Source organism: Delphinus delphis, chromosome 1, assembly GCF_949987515.2.
Source record: "Delphinus delphis chromosome 1, mDelDel1.2, whole genome shotgun sequence".
NCBI lineage: Eukaryota > Metazoa > Chordata > Mammalia > Artiodactyla > Delphinidae > Delphinus > Delphinus delphis.
The window spans coordinates 43,295,413-43,315,703 of NC_082683.1; the positions used below are offsets into that span (position 1 = coordinate 43,295,413).

A 20,291-nucleotide genomic window follows, 5' to 3' on the forward strand; every position below is an offset into this window, starting at 1 on the left:
AATTGAAAAGAAATTTTAAAATTTAAAAATGATTTGGGTTGTGGCTGGTTCTCGACTGCTCATAAGTCACTAATCTGCGATGCTGAGTTGCTGCCTTTGGATAACTCTTAGGAGAAGATGAAGCTGGGCAGGCTCCTCTAATGCCAGTGACCCCTGCATGCCGTGGCTAAAACAAAGGCCTTTTAGGAACCTTAGTCTCTAAGTCCAGTGGGCGGCTTTGTCTTGCCTCTCTCAGCCTGGAAGTTCTGTTTTCCAAAAAGCAAAGGGCAGTTAAGCAGAATGAAATTGAACAGGTTATGATGGGAAATCTCTGAGCCACAGAAAACTTCCTATCAACTTTCTAGCAGAGGAGTGAGTTTAGAAATTCCTAGGGCTGGCAGAAGCTTCAAGCCCTCTTAGCACTGGTGAGTTGGGTGCAAACCCTGCGGGGAAGACTAGGTTGAGTCAGGAACCCTCTTTGCCACCCCTCTTTGCTCTAGGCCACCTTAGGAGGGCTAACAACCCTCCTTTTCATTCTAGATGGCTGCTTGTACGACATATAGATATGACTGCATTTAAGGGTTAAGGCTCACATCAGTGGAATTTTTGGTAGTTCACTCTGATAGGTAAGACTGGCCAGCAAGCTCTCAGAAAAGTTATTTGTTGTCCCTGCTCTGTTACCCACTGTAAGCTCTGCTCTTAAGGGCAGGGAAGCATGGTCCGGCTCCATCCCAGAAAAAGACACACACACAAAAGCTCAATCCCCGAGCTGTGCATTTGCAATGCTATAGTGATCAGTAAGTTGAATGTATCTGCTTTACATAAAGCCTTAGAAAATTATCTTCAGGAATGCTTTGTTGAACTTAATGCTTCAAAAAAAGGGGGAAAAAAGATGCGGTATTAAAGTTTATTTCTAAGAGATGTAGAATATTGCAGTTTTGAACATTAAATCTGTTGCAACTATAAATCCCTCCATTATTTCCATCCATTCAGAAAAACAAAGCCAAAGGAGAATTTCTTGGGAAGAAACGAAGGGATTTCCCTAGGTGATGAGCTGAAGAGGCAAGGCTTCCCCTGCCCTGTCTCTAGAGGAAGCCATAGCAGCAGTTTCTGTCAATTAACAAATGTTACTGCCACTCTGGCTTTAAAAAGTGACAGGGAGCAGCAGGGCTTTTGTTTAGGACTTTCATGGTTACTTTGTGAGGAGAGTGTAAATCCCCTACAATGAGTTAATTAGACCTAGTTTCTTAAATAAAATCAGCTACATAATATATATACACATATATATATAGTTTTTCTTTCCTAGTTAACATTCTTTCAGTCTTAGGTACATGGACCAAACCCAACACAGCCCTACCCTTACTTCCCACCACACAGTCCTGAACAAACTTCCACTGAGAGCTCTGAGAAGCAGGGAGGCTAGTGCAGCAGCTGTCAGGAACCAAGGCACAGGCACAGGCAGGGCAAACTGAGGGGGTAAACTGAGTTGTGTGGGATAGGCTGCCACTGGCCACCTGGAGTCACAGAACCCTGCCCCCACCCTAAGCAGGGGGTGTGGCGGGGTGTCCAGATCACACTCGAGTTTTCCCATCCCTTACAGTTCTATCTTTTAAAGGCACATCTAGAAATGGTGCAACTGGGGGCTGGGGCAAGCTGCAAGCAGTTGCTACCCAGGGGTTAAGGGGTTACAAGGCTCCATGGTAGAGCAGTGAGGCTGTCCTTGCCCTCCCCCAGACGGAGGGGTAGGGGGAATCTTGGAATCCAGCCTGTTTGGGTGGAGGCCTGGGGAGGGGCCAGCAACAGGAAAGAGTAGGGCCTGGTCAATATGCAAGTACTTAACAGGTCTTTGGTGCTTGTGCAGCAGCATCTCCTTTATGTACAATGACCGCTATCGCCAGCAAAGCCGGGGGGGGGGGGGGGGGGGGGGAAGCTGGAGAGGAATTGCTGGCCTGACTCCACTCCCTACATTGACCCTCTGTTGCACAAGGGCACAAAGCTCAGGAAGTCTAAACTGCAGTGAATGTACAAGTAGATTTTAGAAAGGGTTTCCTGAAGACAGACCTGGGAAAGTTAACTTCCTTCCCCAGTTCTGCTGAAGATCACGAGACATTGAGCCTGAGCACTACCCAACCAACAGTTTTGCCTCTTGGTCTTCCTCACAGATGAGAAATTCCTAGGCTTTCTCCTTAGATATGAGTTGAGTACTGGAAGGGTCCCTGGAGGGCCCAGGCAGTGAGCAGGGGACAGAGGTTCTAAGGGCCCAGAGAGCTGCCCACCTCACAGGCCCCTGGGCTCCAGGACCAGCCAGTTCTCGGTGACCATCTGCACATCCTGGCCACTCAGAGGCTCCCGCAGCCTCACCTTCACCTCCAGCTTGCCCCCAGTGGGCTTCCTTCCGTCCAGGACCTGTGAGGACCACGGAGAGGGAGATGGTAACTGAGGGGGAAGGGGTGGGGAGCAGGGAGCTCCCTGTGCTCACAGGTGAGGAGAGAGAGGAGCTAAAAGCATCCTGCATCTCAACACCAGAGTCTCCATCTCAGGACAACTCCACCCTCCTGCTGTTTGATGGTGGTGGTTTTAGGTAAGTCTTATTAAAAAAGTCATATGTAAATCCAAATAAGCACCAATGCTCTGAAGTGGAAGTGAGAAACCTAGAGCTCTGCTTACTCAATTTTCCCCACAGTCCCCTTGGCAACTCCTGGAAGAAATGCTCTGGCTTCAAGGTGCAGCCTGAAAAATCACTGAGCCCAAAACTTCAGTTCACAGATGGCCCAGAGAAGTGAATGATACCGTCACACAGCCACTGTGCAGCAAGGTCAGGACGTGCTTGTCTTTCCAGCCGCCACGCTACTTCCCTCCTATGCAGGAGACGGGGCGGCTGGAGTTCAAAGCAGTGCTACAGAATTGTGAAGTCTAACCAACCTCACTGGGGCTGATACAGGCCCCACTTAAGAACTCCCCCTAACAGGCAGAGGCAATGTAGTGGGAAAAGCCCCAGCCTACGAAGGCATCAGCCAGGGTCTGGGCCTAGTTGTGCCAGAGAGGCTCTGTCCGAGCTTGTGGAACACCCTTCTCCTCTGGGAACCTTAGTTGCCTCATCATCAGGGGCAAGTTCTGGGAGTCCCTGTGAAATTCAGTGAGTTCAGGGAACCTTAAGGAGCTGTCTGGGGCTGATTCCTAAACACGGACTAGCTGTGTTCTGGTGGGTCCCTCCTCAGGAAATACATTATCAACTTTATGTCCAGAGCTTGTTCTACTTCATCACGTTGCCAGACAACTGCCTGAACCATAACCTGCCCCCAGACACCTAGGAATCTGTGTGTGCCAAGTTGACAGCTGTGATCAGGCCCCTCAAAAGCCCCCTAGTCCACCGTCCCTGGGAGCCTGAGTAGTGCAGAGCGTCTTGGAAGGACTGTAGCTACTTCCTCTCTGGGTGACGCTGTGAAATTTTCTCAGACCCTCTGAATCTCTTCATTTGTGAAATGGGCATAGCACATACTCTATAGCACACTTATGGATATTTTTAAATTAATGGGCACAGAAAACCCACAACAGGGACTGATGTTCAGTGAACGTTGGCTCTTTTCTTGCCAAGTCCTCCGATTTGCCCACCCTACCTCCACAATCTCTCTGATCTCACACTCATTCTCCAGACGCTCCAGTTTCAGGTGGGCTGTGCCGACCAGCTTGTCACTTCTGAAGAAGGATCTGGAAAGCCAAGAGTCAGCAGAGGATTGGACTGGGCAGGGAAGGCAGAAATGAGCTGGCTAAACCCAGCACAAGAAAACTGAATAGTAGCAGGGGCAGCAGCAGCAACAGAAACCAATCCTTCCCCCCAGCCCACCTTGGCAGTGTGACTGACCAGAGCCCTCACCCTTTGTGGAAGATTTCAAACTTGATTCCTTTGCTTTGAATCACCCTCCTGAAGCCCCGGTGGTTTCGGTTGATGTTTAGTTTGAAGAGCTGATTAAATTCTGCAAGAGTGGGGAGAACACAGAGGAACTTGGCTCTCAGGGATTTCCTGACGAAGTGGAAACTGGCTCAGGGCTGGCCTCTCCTCTCAATCTTTCTGCCTGCAATTCGGAGTCACTGCCACCAGAGGGAGGTAGAGAGAGCATCGAGGTCCTGGCCTTGAAGTCCACTTGGACAGTTCTTGTTAGACACAGATCAAACCAAAATGGGAAAGGCTTGGAATTTGGAGTCAGGATTCCTGGATTCAAGTCCTGTTTCCACCATCTCCTTGCTGTGAGGCCCTAGGCAAGTCCCTCTACCTCTCTGAGCTTCAGTTTCCCCAATTACCTTAGAGAAGTAGTAGTAATACCTGCCTTTATCTCCTAAGCTGAGAAGACCAAGTAAGATAATAGATCTGAAAGCACTCTGGAAACACAAGTGCTGCACAGATATATCAGAGGGTGAGAGGGAGGAGAAAGCAGCCCTCACGTGGGTCCTCACCTGGAGAGTTTGTGTTTTTCACCACAGCTGTTTTGTTTTTTTGAGCCTGGTCCTAAAGCAGTGAGAAGAGAGGAGTCAGGACAGCTTGAAAAAACAGAGCTACAGGGCCAGGAACTCTGGGCTACATCAATGCTGAGGGAAGGGACCCACAGAGGGAATGGGCCCAAGGGTCTTCAAACCCCTCCCTATAGCCAGACTCCAGGGATGGGGAGAAATAGAGCACAGGGCCCTGGAAGGGAAGATGGGGTTCACAGGATCCTATTGCTACCTGAATCTCACCAAATTAGGATAGTGGAACTCAAACCGCACAAAAGCATCCAAGTCATCAGGGGTCACCCCTATGAAGGAGAAGCAGGAGTCAGGGTCAGAGGGAGTAGCCAGGAGTCCAGCACTTGATGCAGAGGGAGAGCCAGTGCCTCCTTAAGCAGCCAGGAGTGGAGAGTCTAGACAAGTGCCTCTTAGAGTAGGGGTGGCCCTAGGGCTACCTGGAGGGGCTGGGAGGTTCATTCCCCGGACAACAATCAGATGCATTTCTGTGCTGTTCAGTTCTGCGAAGATCCTAGAGCCACGAAGCAAGGAGAAAGAGCCCAAAGTGAAGGAGAGCAGTAGGAAAAGGTCCCCTCTTCCAGTGGCTGCCCACCCAGCAGGGTGGTGGACAAGAGGAGAGTGGGCCCAGGAAAGCAAAGCTTGTCTGAGTAGAAGCAGCAGAGCTGGCGTGCAGACCTCGGTCTGTGACCCCTAGTCCAGGGCTCTTTCCCCAGCCACCACACAGCTCTGAGTCCCTCCTCACAGACAGGCACCATGTCCTACTGCTCCCCAGCCCCAGGGCCTACTTCAGGGTCAAGCCTGGGAAGCTTCACTCAAGGGGCCTAAGTCTCCACCCCTGGCTCCCAGCTTCTTGCCCAGTCCCTGCCTGGAGCCACGGTCTCCCTTAGGCTTTGGCACCTCACAGTTTGGAATGTCTTCAGCTCAAAGTGGTGGCTGGGAGGGTCAAGGCCCTGGGCCTGGGCCAGCTGCAGGATCTCAAGCTGCTTCTTGCGGTCTTGAGCAAGATTCTCAAACCTGACAGGGACAGGTGTGCACATCAGCATGGCAGGGCTCATTTTCTGCTCCCCACCCCACAAGCTCCAGCCCCAGCCCCGCACTTACCGGGTAGTCTCGGCCACATTGCCCTGGTGCATAAACTGCTTGGAGAACAGCACACACTTCTGAAAATGGGGGCTCAGAGTGAATCCAGAGTCCAGAGCAGGACCCGTCTAGGTTGGCCTTCGAGGCCTGACTTCTGAAAGGTCCAACCTTCTGTAGACTCACCCCTCTCCTCCAACACGTACCTCAAGTTCACTGCTCCCAAGTCCCATTGCACTTCTCTGAGTTTTTGCTGTTTCCTCTCCTGAGGATAGCCATTCCCCTAAATTCCCTTAGCAAACTCCTATTCTTCATTAAAACCTAACAGAAAGGGACTTCCCTGGTGGCGCAGTGGTTAAGAATCCGCCTGCCAATTCAGGGGACACGAGTTTGAGCCCTGGTCTGGGCAGATCCCACATGCCGCGGAGCAACTAAGCCTGTGCGCCACAACTACTGAGCCTGAGCTCTAGAGCCCACGAGCCACAACTATTGAGCCCGCGAGCCACAACTACTGAAGCCTGTGCTCCTAGAGCCCGTGCTCTACAACAAGAGAAGCCACGGCAATAAGAAGCCCGCACACAGCAATGAAGAGTAGCCCCAGCTTGCCGCAACTAGAGAAAGCCCACGCGCAGCAAAAAAGACCAAGGCAGCCAAAAATAAACTAATTAATAAATTTAAAAAAAAACCTAATAGAAATATCACTTTAGAAAGCAGACTTGCAGGCAGCCGTTCAGATAGATACACATACACCCAGTTATACATCTATGTATATCTTACATACATACACACACACACACACACACACACACACACACACACACACACACACGCATATCTGTCTCCCCAAACACTTCTTCCTCCCATCTTCAAAGTAATTCCCCCTGCACTCTGTTTGAACTTCATAACCACCCTGGCAAGAGGGGCATTAATCATCCATTTTATAGATGAGGAAAATGTGGTTCAGAGAAGGGAAGTGCCTTACCCAAGATCACACAGCCAAGTAAGTAGAAGAGCTAGAATTTGAATCCTATCTTGCCTTTCACCAAGGGGAGGCTGTGGGCACTGAAAGGGGAGGACAGACAAGCAGTTTACTGACCTCATGTTGCTCCAGAAGCATTTTTTGTAGCTGGGCATACACCTCCTCAGCCTTCTGAGAGAGTCGCAGGTCCTCATGGTGGATCAGGATGAAGTCGCCCTCCTCATCCGTTAAGGGTGAAGGCACCTGCCCAGGTCACAAGGCCCCTCAGGGGCCTCAAGAGTTAGATTATTCCTCTACTGAGCCTAACAGACACAGGAATCCAAACGAAATGTTTCTCCAGCCTCTAGTAACCTGCAGTGATGGGAACTCATTGCCTGCCATCCTATCCCAGGCTGCTACAATGCTCTGCTTTCCTCTGGCCTTGCCCGTCCTGGTCAGCTCTCACCACAGGCAGCCCCCCTGGCCTCCCCTGGCCTCTCTTGGGGTCCTGGGACAGAGAGATGCATAAGCACAAGGCTTTCTCAGCTGTCACCACATCCTACTCAGGTCCCACCTCCTCCAAGCAGCCACCTTGTTCAGTCTGCATGTCCAGCCGGCCACCCACCTCTCTGCCTGAGAAGTCCTGCTGCTCATTAACCAGGCGACACTCACCTTGGAGAGGTCCACAGGTCGGCCAGCCCGCACCTGGATGATCTGAGCCTCAAGGGATTTGGCCACCCGCAGATGGGCTTTGGCCTGCTCCAGGTCCTGGCCACGCTTGGCCTGCAGGGCTGCCCGCTGGTATTGCAGTTTCCGTGCCTGCAGCAGGGCCACCTGTTCTTGCACTGGAGGGAGGGGACGCTGGTCAGAGCCATGCCTGCCTCTCACTAGAGCCTTCACTCCTCCATCCCTCTTCTCCCCAACTCACCAGCCGGACTCAGTGACTCCTTAGAACTCGAGGCTTTGGGCTCAGGCAGGGGCCGGGATGAAGGGACCAGAGGCTGTGCTGGCTTCTTGGCCACTGGGGCCTGGGCTGGGGGCTCATCCTGCAGGTGCCCAGGAGGCTGTCACAGGAGGCTGTTCCCCACCCCGGCCATGGCAGTTTCCAGACTCGGGCTCTCTTCCTAACACTGTACTACTTACTCACTGTGTGACCTGAAAGGAATGGCTTTCCCTCGTGGGCCCTAGAGAGTCTCAGAGCTAGAAGAAGCCTCAAAATCTCTCTGAGCTAACCTCCCAACATGAGACAGCAGGGTAATGGGGATCAAACCTGGGCTCTGGAGTCAGAAACACCTTGGTCTGAATCCAGCTCTGCTAATTCCTAGCTGGGTGCCCTTGCCCAAGTTTTTTCTCTGTAAAGTAGAAGAAAGAATATCTACCTCGCTGGACACCAGTGTTTGGGTTCACCCCTCATCTGCTGTTTCCCCCCACCAACCCCTGGAGCCTCGGGCACTCAGCCAAACCTTGTCCTCGTCCTCGTCTTCCTCTGCGGGGGCTGCATCCTCCGAGGAGGCCAGTTTCTGGGCAGCTGCTAAAGTAGCTGCCACCACGTCCTCCTCGGTACCCACAGTGGGCTCCCAGCCAGGTATAGGGGGGAATCCTGTAGAAGAGAGACAACGGGGAGAGGGTTCGGGTAGCCCTGGGGAGGCACCCGATTGCTGCCGGTCCTGTGTGGGTCCTCCTGGGCACGGCTGGGATGGGTGCCTCCCCCAGAGCGGAGGCAGATCTGTGAGAAATCGTTTCCCCTTCCCCCCATCCTGCTCAGGGACCTCATAAGCCCCCAGGCCAAGCCCCACTCACCTGGAGGAACAGGCAGCTCAGCAAAGTCAACTTTCCGTCCTGCTCGGTGGGCTCGAATGGCATCTTGATATTGCTGCAGGGAAGGAAGGGAGGGAGGGGTTGATGGTGGGCAGCAGTCTGCAGGCTCCACTCAGGGAGAGACAGGAAGAGGACAAAGACAGCAGCCCCAGGAGGAAAAAGCACCCCTGAGGCAGCAAGAGCTCCAGAGAGAGACAGACAGATGAAGACTCAAAGACCAGGGAGCAGACAGACAGCAGCCAGCCAAGGAGGGAGGCTGCAGGCCCACCTTGGCAATACGCTCGTGCATCCGGGCCTTGCGCTCATCCCCACTGCCCCGAGCCTGGGTGCCTGCCTCACGGTACTTGTTCAGCCTCTGCTGCAGGGCGTCTAGCACTGTCTGTGGCTCAGCAGGGGCCACTTGAAAGGAGAAAGGAGAAAGGAGACGGCCTCAGCTCTGCCTGCCTCCCCCCAGGCCCCCACTCCATAGTCTCATCATCCGGTCCTACCTGGGGTGGCCGGGATGTCAGGGGCCATCACTGGCTGCACTCGCTCTACTGCTGGGTGTACCTCTGCGGGTGCTGTGGAGGCCTTGGAAGCCTGTGGGAGGGGCTTCAGGTCTGGGGGACCCAGAGCAGAGGTGTAGATGTAGGTGTGGGTGGGGTGCCTGGCCAGCCCCAGCCCCAGCCTGAGCAGGCTCCCCCCGCCCATTCCCACACTGACCCTCAGGTGCTGGGGGCATGGCACTCAGGTCGACAGGCTGCCCCTTCTCCAGGGCCTCCAGGACGGCCCCAAATCTCTGCAGCAGGAAGAAAAGCAGGTGTGGGCATAAGCCAGGGAACCCCAAGGATCTGGGCTGAAAAACTCCCCCCCAGGCCAGTCTCACTGAAGCCCAGTCGAGCTGTGTGACCTTGAGCAGGTCACCGCCCCATCTGTGAAATGAGGGATTGGACACAGGACCTCTGAACCAGATGCCATACCTTCCCAATCCTCATGAGCTCTCGGGCACGATCTAGGTCTCCAGCCCGCTTGGCGTTCAGGGCAGCCACTTTGTACTCTCTCTGTCGGGCCAACAGCAAGGCCCGTGGGTCTGGGTCTGAATCAGGGGGCCCAGAAATACTAGGGCTGCCCAAGAGGCTTGTCTCAGGCTGGGAGGGGTTGTCTATGGAGAAACAAAAAGTCCACAGAGAGGACATGAAGGTCAAAGAAGAAGGTCACCAGTGCCTCCAGGTCTGGTTGGCCTGAGGACCTCTTAGGGAAGGTGTGACTGACAGCAAGGGAACAATGACAGGATGGGGAGGCAGGCCTTGGGCTCTGACCTTGGGAACCAGGATGGGATCTGACTCTCTCCAGATACCTGGCTCCACGGAGGGGGGAGCTGGGGGTTCTGCTTCAGGGTTCCTGCTGGTTGTTTCCTGAGGGGCCAGGGGCCTCTTGCCCAAGGCCACTGGAGGTGGGATCTCATCCTCACTGATCTTCCTGCCTTTCCTCACAGCAGCCAGCTGGGACTCCAGAGTCTGAGGGAGAGAAGAACCAGAAACCTAGCCAGCCATCACGGCCTGGACCCTGCTCAAAGACAGGCCCAGGATCCTTCCCCTCTGCGAGGCTGGCGGGGAGGCTTCCCCTCCGCTGGCCCAAGCTCCTCCGGTGCCTCACCCTCTGCCCTCACCGCCCTCAGCCCCACGACTAGCCCTGCTCCCCAGTCGAGCCCAACCCACCTTCAGGCCGCGCTCACAGCGCCTGGCTTTGGCCGCTTCACCTGTCTCCTTGGCACTGGCCACCGCCTCCCGGTAGTTGTGGATCCGATCCTCCAGCAGAGCCTGCAGCCCCTGAGGCCCTGCAGCCTGTAGATACTTGAGTTCAGGGCCCCACCACTCCAGAGCCAGCCAGGCCCTTGCTGCTCCCTCCCTGCAAGGAAGCTGCCCCGGAAAACGAAGCTCTTGGATTCAAGGAGAAGGAAGAACCTAAAAGCCTCAAGGTGGGAGGCAAAGACTCACTGGAGAGGCCAGAGGCCATGTCAGAGGCAAACACAGAGGCCCAGACAATCTGTGGAGGCCAGGAAATGGCTGCAGGGGGCGGTCTGGGAGAACAGAGAGGCCTTTGAGGCCGGCAACCACCAAGGAGTTTCTTGGGCTCAGCCTCTGCTTGGGGCAGCTGCTGAAGGAGGGCCCTGGAAAGAGTTCACAGTATTCCCAGGCAAGCCGTGCTCCGTGTGTGTTATACATGGACATGCAGGCACAAAGGACATGGACAAAGGCACGATGGACCCTCCAGAACCCACCTGAGCCTCTGGGACTGAAGCTGTTAGGAGAGCTGTCTGCACTGGAGGTTCAATGTTCTCCTGTTCCTTCTCAGAGCCACCTGGGCTGGCTGTCTCCTCGCCATCCAAGGGCCCAGCCTCCTCATCTGCACCCAGGACCTCCTGCAGCTCAGTCTGGGGAGACACAAGTCCCAGGAGTTGGGGAGCCTCATGACCATACCCACGACAGGACCCGAGAATCAAGGACACTCTCCCCCAGCAGTATTTCCCAGTATCACTCACTGTGCCTGAAAGTCCCCTTTACCAAAACACTCCTTTAATCTGACCAGGGATAGGCTTGAAATCAGTAAAGCCTCCAAATCTGAAAATCCCCAAGTACAGAGCTCAGACCACACATCAAAGGGGACAGATCTCACACCACACAGTCAGGAAAAGGGCCCAGGAAGGGCAAGGCACTCAGTCAACATCAGCGCACACAGAGGGAAGCACCCCAGGCCTCCTCCGCAGGCTTGACCACAGAGCCCTCCAACACCAGCCCGGCAGACGCACCAGCAAGTCTGCATCGTCCTCCAGCCCTTCCTCCTCCTCCTCCTCCACATCCCGCAGGCAGTCTGCCGCCAACTTCTCGATGTGGGCCATAGGCAGTGGGGCTGGGGGAAGAGGGTCACAGCAACTCAGAGAAGATTCCCAAGGAGTAAAGGAGGGACTTCAATCCACTGAGCTGGCAGGCACACCCAGGTAGAAATCCTCCTTCCCCTCGACAGCCAAAGTCCCACCTCTGCTCTTCCTTTATGACCCAGTGCAGAAGACCCTCAGCAGGGAAACCTGTCCAGGCCCTCCAACAGGCAACAAGCTGCTCCCTTCTTGGCACTTTTGCTGTGGTAGTTATTCACAGACATATCCATCCATTCCCCCTAACCACACCTTTCACATATATATAAAGATTTTTAACATTCATTTGAGCTTCACAGTAATTCTGCAAGACAGGTAATACTGGGAACTCCTGGCGGTCCAGAGGTTAGGACTCTGCGCTTTCACTGCCGAGGGCCTGGGTTCAATCCCTGGTTGGGGAACTAAGATCCCACAAGCTGTGCAGTGTAGCCAAAAAAAAAAAAAAAAAAAAAAGACAGGTAATACTATCCACATTTTATGTATGAGTAAACTGAGAACTTTATTAATTTTCCTAACATTGCAATCCTGGTAAATGGCAGAGCCAAGATTCAAACCCAGGCTCATCAAACCCAAAGCAGGTTTGGACTGAGAGAGAAGTGATGGCCATCGTTCTCCCCAACCAGTGAGCCCCTTCTTGGGTCCTCTCCTTGTCCTCAGCTCAGGAGCACACGGGATGGGAGATGGTTCTTTTTAAGGGTTCCTGGTTTAGACCCTCTGACCCTCCCAGGCTTCAGGTCTCTGTCCTCTTCCAAGCTGGGGAGGGAGATACCACTTATTCATTCATTTGACACAATTTCTGTGCACTCATTATGTGCCCAGTTCAGCCTGTGCTGAGCCCCTAGTCTATACCAGGCCCTGGCTAGGGCTAAGGATAGGGACCTGAGTCAGCCTGCGACTCAGACTGCTGACTGTCCACAAGGGAGAGGGCGCAGTCCAGAAAGGAGTGAGCTCCCCATCACACAGCCAAGTGAGCAGGGCAAGATGGCCTCTTGGTGGGAATGCTGCAGAAGGGACATGGATATCAGAAGGACCGGATGATCTGGCCGGCTCCCCACCCCCTGCAGAGCCCACCTGGCCCCAGCATCAAGTGCTCCAAACTCACCCTGCCCCTTGGGTGCTGGCTTCTTGCCTGTGGTCCCTGCTTCCCCAGTGAGGGCCAGCAGCTCAGCCTCCAGGTCCCCATCATCTTCAGTCTCCTCCATCCCCAGCAGCATGTCCTCAGGGCTGAACTCCATAAACAGCCCAAGCTGAGAGGAGACACACAACGAGGCAGAGGGTGGAGCCCAGCCCCAGAGCCAGCCTCCAGGAGCTCAGCGGCTCCTTCGCTGTCTGTGGGGCCTAATGTGCAGAAAGGGAAACTGAGGCCTGCAACATTACCCCGTGGGATGCTTATCTCCCTGGTGACTCTACAAAGAACCCAGTAAGACCACACTACCATTATGATTACTAGCAACACTAACAGCACTAGTTGCTGGGCAGGGTACGTAGCAGCACTCCATGTGACCATCTCAGTTACTTCTCATAATCCTGAGATACGTCCTATTTTCTTTTAAATTGTGGTAAAACACATGTAGTGTGAAAACCACCATCTTAACAGCTTTTAAGTGTAGAGTTCAGCGGCGTTAAGTACATCCACATTGTTATGCAGCAATCACCACCATCCGTCCACAGAACACTTATCTTGCAAAACTGAAACTCTGTAAACTCTGTACCCATTAAACAACTCCCCATTGCCCCCCCCACCCCATAACCACTATTCTACTCTTTGTCTCTATGACTTTGACTACTCTAAGGTAGGTCCTATTTTTATCTCCATTTTCAGATGAAACTGAGACAGCCTTGTAAGTGGCAGAGCTAGAATTTAAAATAAGGTCTTGTGTCTTGAGTCTATGCCCCTTATCCTACCACCTCCCTTACCTGCCTCTTTTAAGACAATAAAAATGGGCTAAGAAGTCTCAGAACTTGCACCCAGAAGAAATAAAGGGAGAAAATTAGAGACCCCATCAGTCCCCGACTTGGGCCACAGCCCAAGTCGTGGGCAAGCAAAGCTGTGGCCCTAAATGAGGAATCCATGAGCGCACTGAGACTCCATCAGAACACCCTAAACTCTGGCGGTTCTTGAACCCTCCAGGTCATTCACACGGAGGTGGCCACGGCAGGAGGAAGCCTGGGATGAAACACACGAGAGTTCAGGCCTCATCTCCCACAGGTGTGTGGCAGGGGCGGGTCAGAGGGTCTCTAAGGGTTCTGCCAACTCCAGGAGGCATGGCTCAAAGTCTCTAGACGAACAGGGAAACCACACACGTGACCCAGTTTGCCCGAGTTGTCAGAGACCCTCACGCTCAGACTGACCCAGAGGTGAAGGTGAAGGTAAAGGAGGCTGTATATCCGTACCTGCTTGGCAGCTGCCACACCCTGGTCACTGGCCTGAGGGCCCTTCCGAGGTCTTGGCCCTGGCATCTTGGCAGCCTGGACGCTCGTCTAATGGGGAGTCGAAGAGGCTCAGACTGGAGCAGCCTAGAAGCCCCGCCCCCAATGGGTGTGGTTAGTAAACTCCCAACTCAGAGAAAGAAGGCAATGCTTAACACCCAAGGCTGAAACTCCAGCCCTGGAAGTATAGCACTGAAGCAAGCACCATGGAAGATGAAAGGGACGTGGCCACCTGTTAATAGGCTTAAGGCGGGGAGTGTGGACACAATAAAAAGTTACCGAACTGACTGACAAATTCATATTAAACCCAAGTGGTTGAGTGGTGAGTGGCTTAAGAAGGCAGGTTCAGGGAAGTAACTCTAGGTACAGGGTGGGTATAAGGCTGGGTAGGATTCAGAAAGGCTCTAAAACTGTGCTGTTAAACACAGTAGCCATATGTGGCTGTGTATGTTTAAATTTAATCAAGTTAAAAATCCTGTTCCTCAGCTAGTGGCTACCATCAGCCAGCACAAATAATGAACATTTTCATCACTGCAGAAAGTTCTATTGGACAGTTCTGCTCTAGAGAAATCTGACTCAGCATTCTGATTCACTCAGAGACCTCACAACCATTCATAGGACCTACTGTGCATCAGAGTGTCCTGGGCATTGGGAGCGCAAGAATGAATCTGACATGGTGTCAGTCCTCAAAGAACATTTACATGGTGGAGCGTCCCTTATCACTGGACAAAACCCACACAGGGCTGCGCCAGGGGCCATGGGTGCCCAGGGGCGGCCCCTTACCCAGCAGAGAGAAAAGGCTTCTTGGAGACGGTGGTGCCCATGCTGAGTTATGAAGGTTTTGGGGGGAAGGAAGGGGAATAGGATTCCAAACATAGGGAACAACCTGATAATGGTTTTGAGGTGACAACAGCTTTACCTGCACAGGAAAACTATCCTGGGATTAGTGGGGCATAAAGTGTGAGGCAAGAAATGGTACAAGCGAAGCTGAAAATGTGAGCAAGGGGCAAAAGAGAAAAACCTTTAAGCCTAAAGGAGTTTGGGCATGATTCTGAAGGCAATGGACGTGATGCGATCAGGTCGGCGATTCAGAAACATCCCTCTGGCTGCAGAAAGGAAGGAAGTAGGAGGGCGAACCCAGGCTGGAAGCCGTCTCGGCACCGAGCATCTTGCAACGGTCTCGGCGAAAGGGGAGAAGCTGAGACAGCGTGGGGGCGGCATTGGGGATGGAGAGAAGTGGACCGACTCCAGTTAGGGGGTAAAATCAACAGGGCTCGGAGGTTAACTAGATGTGCACTCACGGGAGGGGGCGCTCAGGATGACTCCAGGCGTCAGATTTCAGTGACTTGGGTGAACAGCTGGCGGTCAACTGAGCGGGTGACACGGAGTCAGCGGGTCAGTGAGACGCGCTAAGTCTGCGGCTCCGGGGGCACCGGGCTGGGGGCAGCGGTGCTGTACCAGGCCCGGGCTCAGGCGAGAGAAGGGCAGGGAGTGCGCAGGGGAGGGGAAGCCGGGGACCCCACTCCCGAGCTGCAGGACGCGCCGCCCTGCCCTGCCCAGCCGCCTCCATCTCCCCCGCCGTCCCCTCCTCTTCCCTCGCCAGTGGGCGGGATCGCGGCATACCTCGAGGCGGATCCGAAACCGACCCGGGCCTTCTCCCGCCGGGGACCGCCCAGGCCTCCCGCGGCCCCTGGGCCGCCGAGGAAGCCGCGACAGGAAGCGCCCCGGCGGGAGGCGCCTCGCGCTCTAACACGTGACTCCACGACGGTGCGGCGCGTATTACGCATGCGCAAGGAAAAGCGGGCGTGGCGCTCCAACAGGTGACTCCAAGGGTGAGGTTCTCAGCGCGCAGGCGCCTTCGGGCAGGTAACGCAAAGTTTTCACGGAGGGTTGTTGTACAGTTCAGGGTTGTCCGGCTGCTTGTGCAAACGCAGCAGGTTTGAACCCTGTCCTTGCCCATTTATTAATACAATTTACCCGCCAAGCTTCTCCCTCACTCCCACTCTGAGGCTGTTTGGGCGTAAGCTCACTTATCTAGCCTCAAGTCCTCGTCCCGCCCCTCGGCGTGGAGGTGAGGATGGTGCAGCCTCCGCCCTAGAGGAGCGGTTTCTCTGCTCACCATCTTCCGCAGTGCCCTGTGTAACTGAGTCTCTAAGAAAGAGAAATGGGGCTCACCATCTTCTTCTTATTCAGCACTTAAATGTACCTTTTCCAATCAGAAGGCGGGTTGAATACTTAAGATATGAAAGGCAGTGTTCATTGCACCTCTTTATAAAGTTACTTCAGACAGTTCTTACTGTCTTTTAACACCAAGTTCTTACTCCGCTATCCGGTAGGGCAATGCAATGCAATTGGAGGGTAGGGGGAAGGAATCTTCCATCTAAAACCTTGCAAATCACTTCCTCCTGCCTATTTCCTAAACTTTTATCTTCCAGTTTCCTTGGACAAAGAGCTTTTCCACCTCCTTATTGCTTTTTGGTGATTTCCTGAAGAAGAGACTGTCTTTACTATTTTAAAATGGAATGTTCAGGGAACTCCCTGGTGGTCCAGAGGTTAGGACTCTGTGCTCTCACTGCTGAGGCCCCGACTGCAGTTCTTGGTCTGGGAACTAAGAGGCTGCAAGCCATAAGGTAGAGCAGCCAAAAAAAAAAAAAAAAAGAATGTTGAAAACAAATAAAATGGAAGTTTCACTCCCATAGTTCTTCTCATTAAACTTTAAAATATTTTATAATGAAACATTTAAGACATACAAAAATGTACAATATTTCACATTTGCTAGACTGCAAACTCCATAAAGGCAGGAGCTTTTGTTTGTTCTTTAACTTCAGTGTCTAGAGCAGTGCATGGTACACAGTAGGCACTAAATAAATAGTTACTATTTATTGTGTGAATTAACAAATACATGGGCACTTACCGCAAGTTTAAGAAAAACCAGTACAATACTCTTGAAGCCCCCTCGCCACCTCTCATGTTACAACCCTTTCCCAAAGAGATATTCAATCTCCTGAATTTGGTGTTTATTATTCCTGAGCATTTCTACTATGTATGTGTACATCCTTAAGCAAACCATAGTATTTTTTTTTGCAAGCTTTGACATTATATCATTGTTATCACTGCAGATATTCTTCAACTCCTTTTTTTACTCGACCTTGTTTTTAGCTTCATCCATTGATACTTATTATTTTTCATTTCTGTATGTTATCTCACAGTATGAAAATAATTCACTTTTCCAATGGCTTGCCATTACAGTGCTATGAATATTCTTGTATATAATTCCTGGTGTTTACATGTGTTTCTCTAGGGTATATTCCTAGGAGTGAAATTGGGGGCTCATAGGATTTTATAGACTAAATATTTCCAAATTATCTCCAATGCAGTTGTTCTTTCTAGTTTACACTTACATCAATGGGGCATTTGGTTTCCAATTGTTCCATATCACCATGGAAAGATTTTTTTTTTAATAGATGTGAAAGTGTTTTGACTTGCAGGCCTCTTTTACTATGTTTCCATTTTGTTGGTTATATTTCTTATTCTGTGGATGCCTTATTTACCCATTTTCCTTTTTCTTATTGTATAATGCTTTAAAATATTCTGATACTGATCCTTAGTCCATTACGAGCAGTTATAAATATATGTATCTATGTATTTTTTGAGCTATTTAATTTGTTGCAGATGTTATATTTCACTCATAAATGTCTTATGATTCTCTTAAGAACAAGGACATTCTCCTACACAACCACAATAATTTATCACACCCACAAAATTTAACATTTACATAATCCTATTACCTAATATGAATATAGTCCATAATAATGCTTATAACTGTTTTTATCTCTTAAATCCATGACCCAATCGAGGTTCTTACAGTCTACTTAGCTATTTAGCTCTCATTTCTCTAGTCTCCTTTAGTTTAGAATAGTTTCTCCATTTTTTTCTTCTTTTGTGATATGAATATTTTTGAAGAGGAATCATTGCTTTGTGAATATTTTTCCCTCAATTTTGATGTACCTGATAATTTTTCTCATCAGTAGATTGAGGTCAAACCTTTCTGGCAGGACTATGACATGGATGATATATTTTCTCAGTAGCTGACATGAGGTTTTTAGATGTCAGTTTGTTCTATTGTTGGTTTATCAGAATTAACTTGCAAAGTTATACCAAAAAACCCTACCAAGATTTTAATTGGAATTGATTTCTATTTAGAGATTAATTACATTTATTAGATTTATTCCTAGGTACCTTATATATTCTGTGCCATCTAAGTATTTTTTATTTAAAGATTTGTTTTTATGATAAATGGTATCTTTTTAAAAATTCCATTTTCTAGCTATTTGTTACTAGGGATTATTTATTACTGATATTATTTCCAGCAGTTCCTTTTTATGTGCTAAGTATATTACACTCACATTGTTCAAAAGTTAAGAGATACATAATGACATACACTGAATGTCTTCCTCTAACCCTGAAGGTAGCCATCCAGTTCTTTCCCAGAGGCAACCAATATAAGTAATTTCTTACTTACTCTCCTGGAACTATTTTATATAGATACCGTAATTGTGTGCTTGTATTTATATACATGGTATGTTACCATTAAATAAATGTCAGGGCTACTAACAGAAATAAAACCCAGAGAGAGGGCCTAGTGTAGGAAGGTTGGTTTCATTTTATAATTTGATGTTTGTAATGACTATAAAACTTGCCAAACACTCCAGAAAAAGCAAATGATTTAATGGAAAATTGCAAAATACATGACAGTCATTGCTGTTCAGTATACTTTGCTACAATGATTCCATGTGCTTAGGAAATGGAAACAGGGCTCTTTAAAAACAGCAGATCACAGTTCTTCCTTGTGAAGCCCTTCACTCTTCTTTCAGTGCATATAAAACGTCATCCTGGCTGACGTTGAGCCGCACACGAAGGAGCAGGTCATTCCTGCTGGGCTCCACAAGGAGGAGGCGGCAGGAGCCTAGATGAGAGCACACCGCCATGGTCTCTGACATGGTGGGGTACGGGAGACCCTCCATCCTGCACAGTGCCACGTGTTGAGTGTATACCTAGAAACAAAAAACAAACCTGAGGTCAGCTGCCAGAAGGTAGTCCTGGGTCTGTATCCAATCATTATTTCTTCTTTTGGGACAATGAGACACTTGTTTTCCAGGATACTCAGTACCCCAGAAGGCATCAAGGGTGCCCCACTGGGGCACAAACACAGGGGCAGAATGTAGTACTGGCCTCGGAATCAGACAACAGCAGGTCTGAACCCTGGTTCTGCCAATTACCTAAATAAGAAACCCGAGCCAGTTATTTCACTTTTTGAGCTTCAGTTTTATCTATTAAATATACTACAATATCCCTCATGAGTTAATAGATATAATATGCTTAGTAACTGTCACAGTTATACAAACAGTCCTCATCTCCAGGGGCTGAGTGTTCCTACTGAGACTGTCATAATTCAAGTCAAATTTTGCTGTAAGGGCATTTTCCTTGGCAGAAACAGTGAGCAGGTGCCAAGGCATGTCCCTTGGAAAAGCTCAAAGGCCTAGAGAGAATACAGGTCACTCTCTGCAGAAGAGCGGTCTCAGGCTTTACAAAAACAAAAACGTGCAAAACATGACTAGCGACTAAATGTTTAAAAAAAGAATTTAGGGGCTTCCCTGGTGGTGCAGTGGTTGACAGTCCGCCTGCCGATGCAGGGGGCACGGGTTCGTGCCCCGGTCCAGAAAGATCCCACATGCCGCGGAGCAGCTAGGCCCATGAGCCATGGCCGCTGAGCCTGCGCGTCCGGAGCCTGTGCTCCTCAACGGGAGAGGCCACAACAGTGAGAGGCCCGCGTACCGCAAAAAAAAAAAAAAAAGAATTTAAAGAAGAAAAGCTTAAAGGAAATAAACAGCTGGAAGGAAAATGTTTTCCTGACATCTCTATTTGTCTAAAACATACTCATACACACAGATATACAAACTCCCAGGTATATACTTAAACACCTTTAATAAACCACTAAGGCCCAAGCCCTAATGATTCCTTTTACTTGATATAGTTGAACTTATTCTCAGAGTGTTTGGATTTATCTTTGTGATTTTTTTTTAACATCTTTATTGGAGTATAACTGCTTTACAATGGTGTGTTAGTTTCTGCTTTATAACAAAGTGAATCAGCTATACATATACATATATCCCCATATCTCCTCCTTCTTGCGTCTCCCTCCCACCCTCCCTATACCACCCCTCTAGGTGGTCACAAAGCACCAAGCTGCTCTCCCTGTGCTATGCAGCTGCTTCCCACTAGCTATCTGTTTTACATTTGGTAGTGTACATATGTCAATGCTACTCTCTCACTTCGTCCCAGCTTACCCTTCCCCTCCCCGTGTCCTCAGGTCCATTCTCTACTTCTGCGTATTTATTCCTGTCCATTTGTTTTTTTTTAGATTCCATGTATATGTGTTAGCATACGGTATTTATTTTTGTCTTTCTGACTTACTTCACTCTGTATGACAGACTCTAGGTCCATCCACCTCACTACAAATAACTCAATTTCATTTCTTTATATGGCTGAGTAATATTCCATTATATGTATATGCCACATCTTCTTTATCCATTCGTCTGTCGATGGACACTTAGGTTG

At 50.4% G+C, this 20,291-nt stretch overlaps 2 protein-coding genes across 4 annotated transcripts in view; both read right to left on the reverse strand.

Moving 5' to 3' along the window:
• Positions 1 to 1,890: 1,890 nt before the first annotated feature.
• CC2D1B (coiled-coil and C2 domain containing 1B) lies at positions 1,891 to 15,441 on the reverse strand. Of its 3 annotated transcripts, none has more exons than XM_060021995.1 (24): positions 15,297 to 15,441; positions 13,638 to 13,760; positions 12,346 to 12,490; positions 11,121 to 11,221; positions 10,593 to 10,745; positions 10,030 to 10,155; positions 9,669 to 9,828; positions 9,292 to 9,473; positions 9,035 to 9,110; positions 8,821 to 8,931; positions 8,601 to 8,731; positions 8,315 to 8,387; positions 7,978 to 8,114; positions 7,443 to 7,560; positions 7,187 to 7,359; positions 6,653 to 6,778; positions 5,581 to 5,639; positions 5,377 to 5,493; positions 4,917 to 4,990; positions 4,711 to 4,769; positions 4,432 to 4,483; positions 3,854 to 3,953; positions 3,597 to 3,687; positions 1,891 to 2,385 (listed from the first exon to the last, which is right to left on the reverse strand). In XM_060021995.1, the coding sequence occupies exons 2-24, from the start codon at positions 13,701 to 13,703 to the stop codon at positions 2,257 to 2,259; spliced, it is 2,559 nt and encodes an 852-aa protein (XP_059877978.1). In that variant the 5' UTR covers positions 13,704 to 13,760; positions 15,297 to 15,441; the 3' UTR covers positions 1,891 to 2,256. The 3 variants fall into 3 exon arrangements, with proteins under 3 accessions (XP_059877978.1, XP_059877994.1, XP_059877985.1); XM_060022011.1 differs by lacking the exon at positions 11,121 to 11,221 and adding an exon at positions 14,975 to 15,042 and having other exon boundaries at positions 15,297 to 15,415; XM_060022002.1 differs by lacking the exon at positions 15,297 to 15,441 and adding an exon at positions 14,975 to 15,044.
• A 2,949-nt stretch (positions 15,442 to 18,390) lies between these two features.
• ORC1 (origin recognition complex subunit 1) overlaps positions 18,391 to 20,291 on the reverse strand; it is a 29,935-nt gene continuing 28,034 nt past the window's right edge. Inside the window, exon 18 of the mRNA XM_060005126.1 lies at positions 18,391 to 18,727. Coding sequence (XP_059861109.1) covers positions 18,533 to 18,727 — 195 coding nt within the window. The 3' untranslated portion in view covers positions 18,391 to 18,532. The remainder of the gene's footprint in view (positions 18,728 to 20,291) is intronic.

Coding starts and splice junctions, on each gene's coding strand:
- CC2D1B (XM_060021995.1), bottom strand. CDS start 13,703: ATGCCAGGGCCAAGACCTCGGAAGGGCCCTCAGGCCAGTGACCAGGGT. Junction 7,360..7,442: donor GGAGTCACTGAGTCCGGCTG/GTGAGTTGGGGA, acceptor CCCTCCCTCCAG/TGCAAGAACAGGTGGCCCTG. Junction 2,386..3,596: donor AGATCAGAGAGATTGTGGAG/GTAGGGTGGGCA, acceptor TGGTCCTCACAG/GTCCTGGACGGAAGGAAGCC.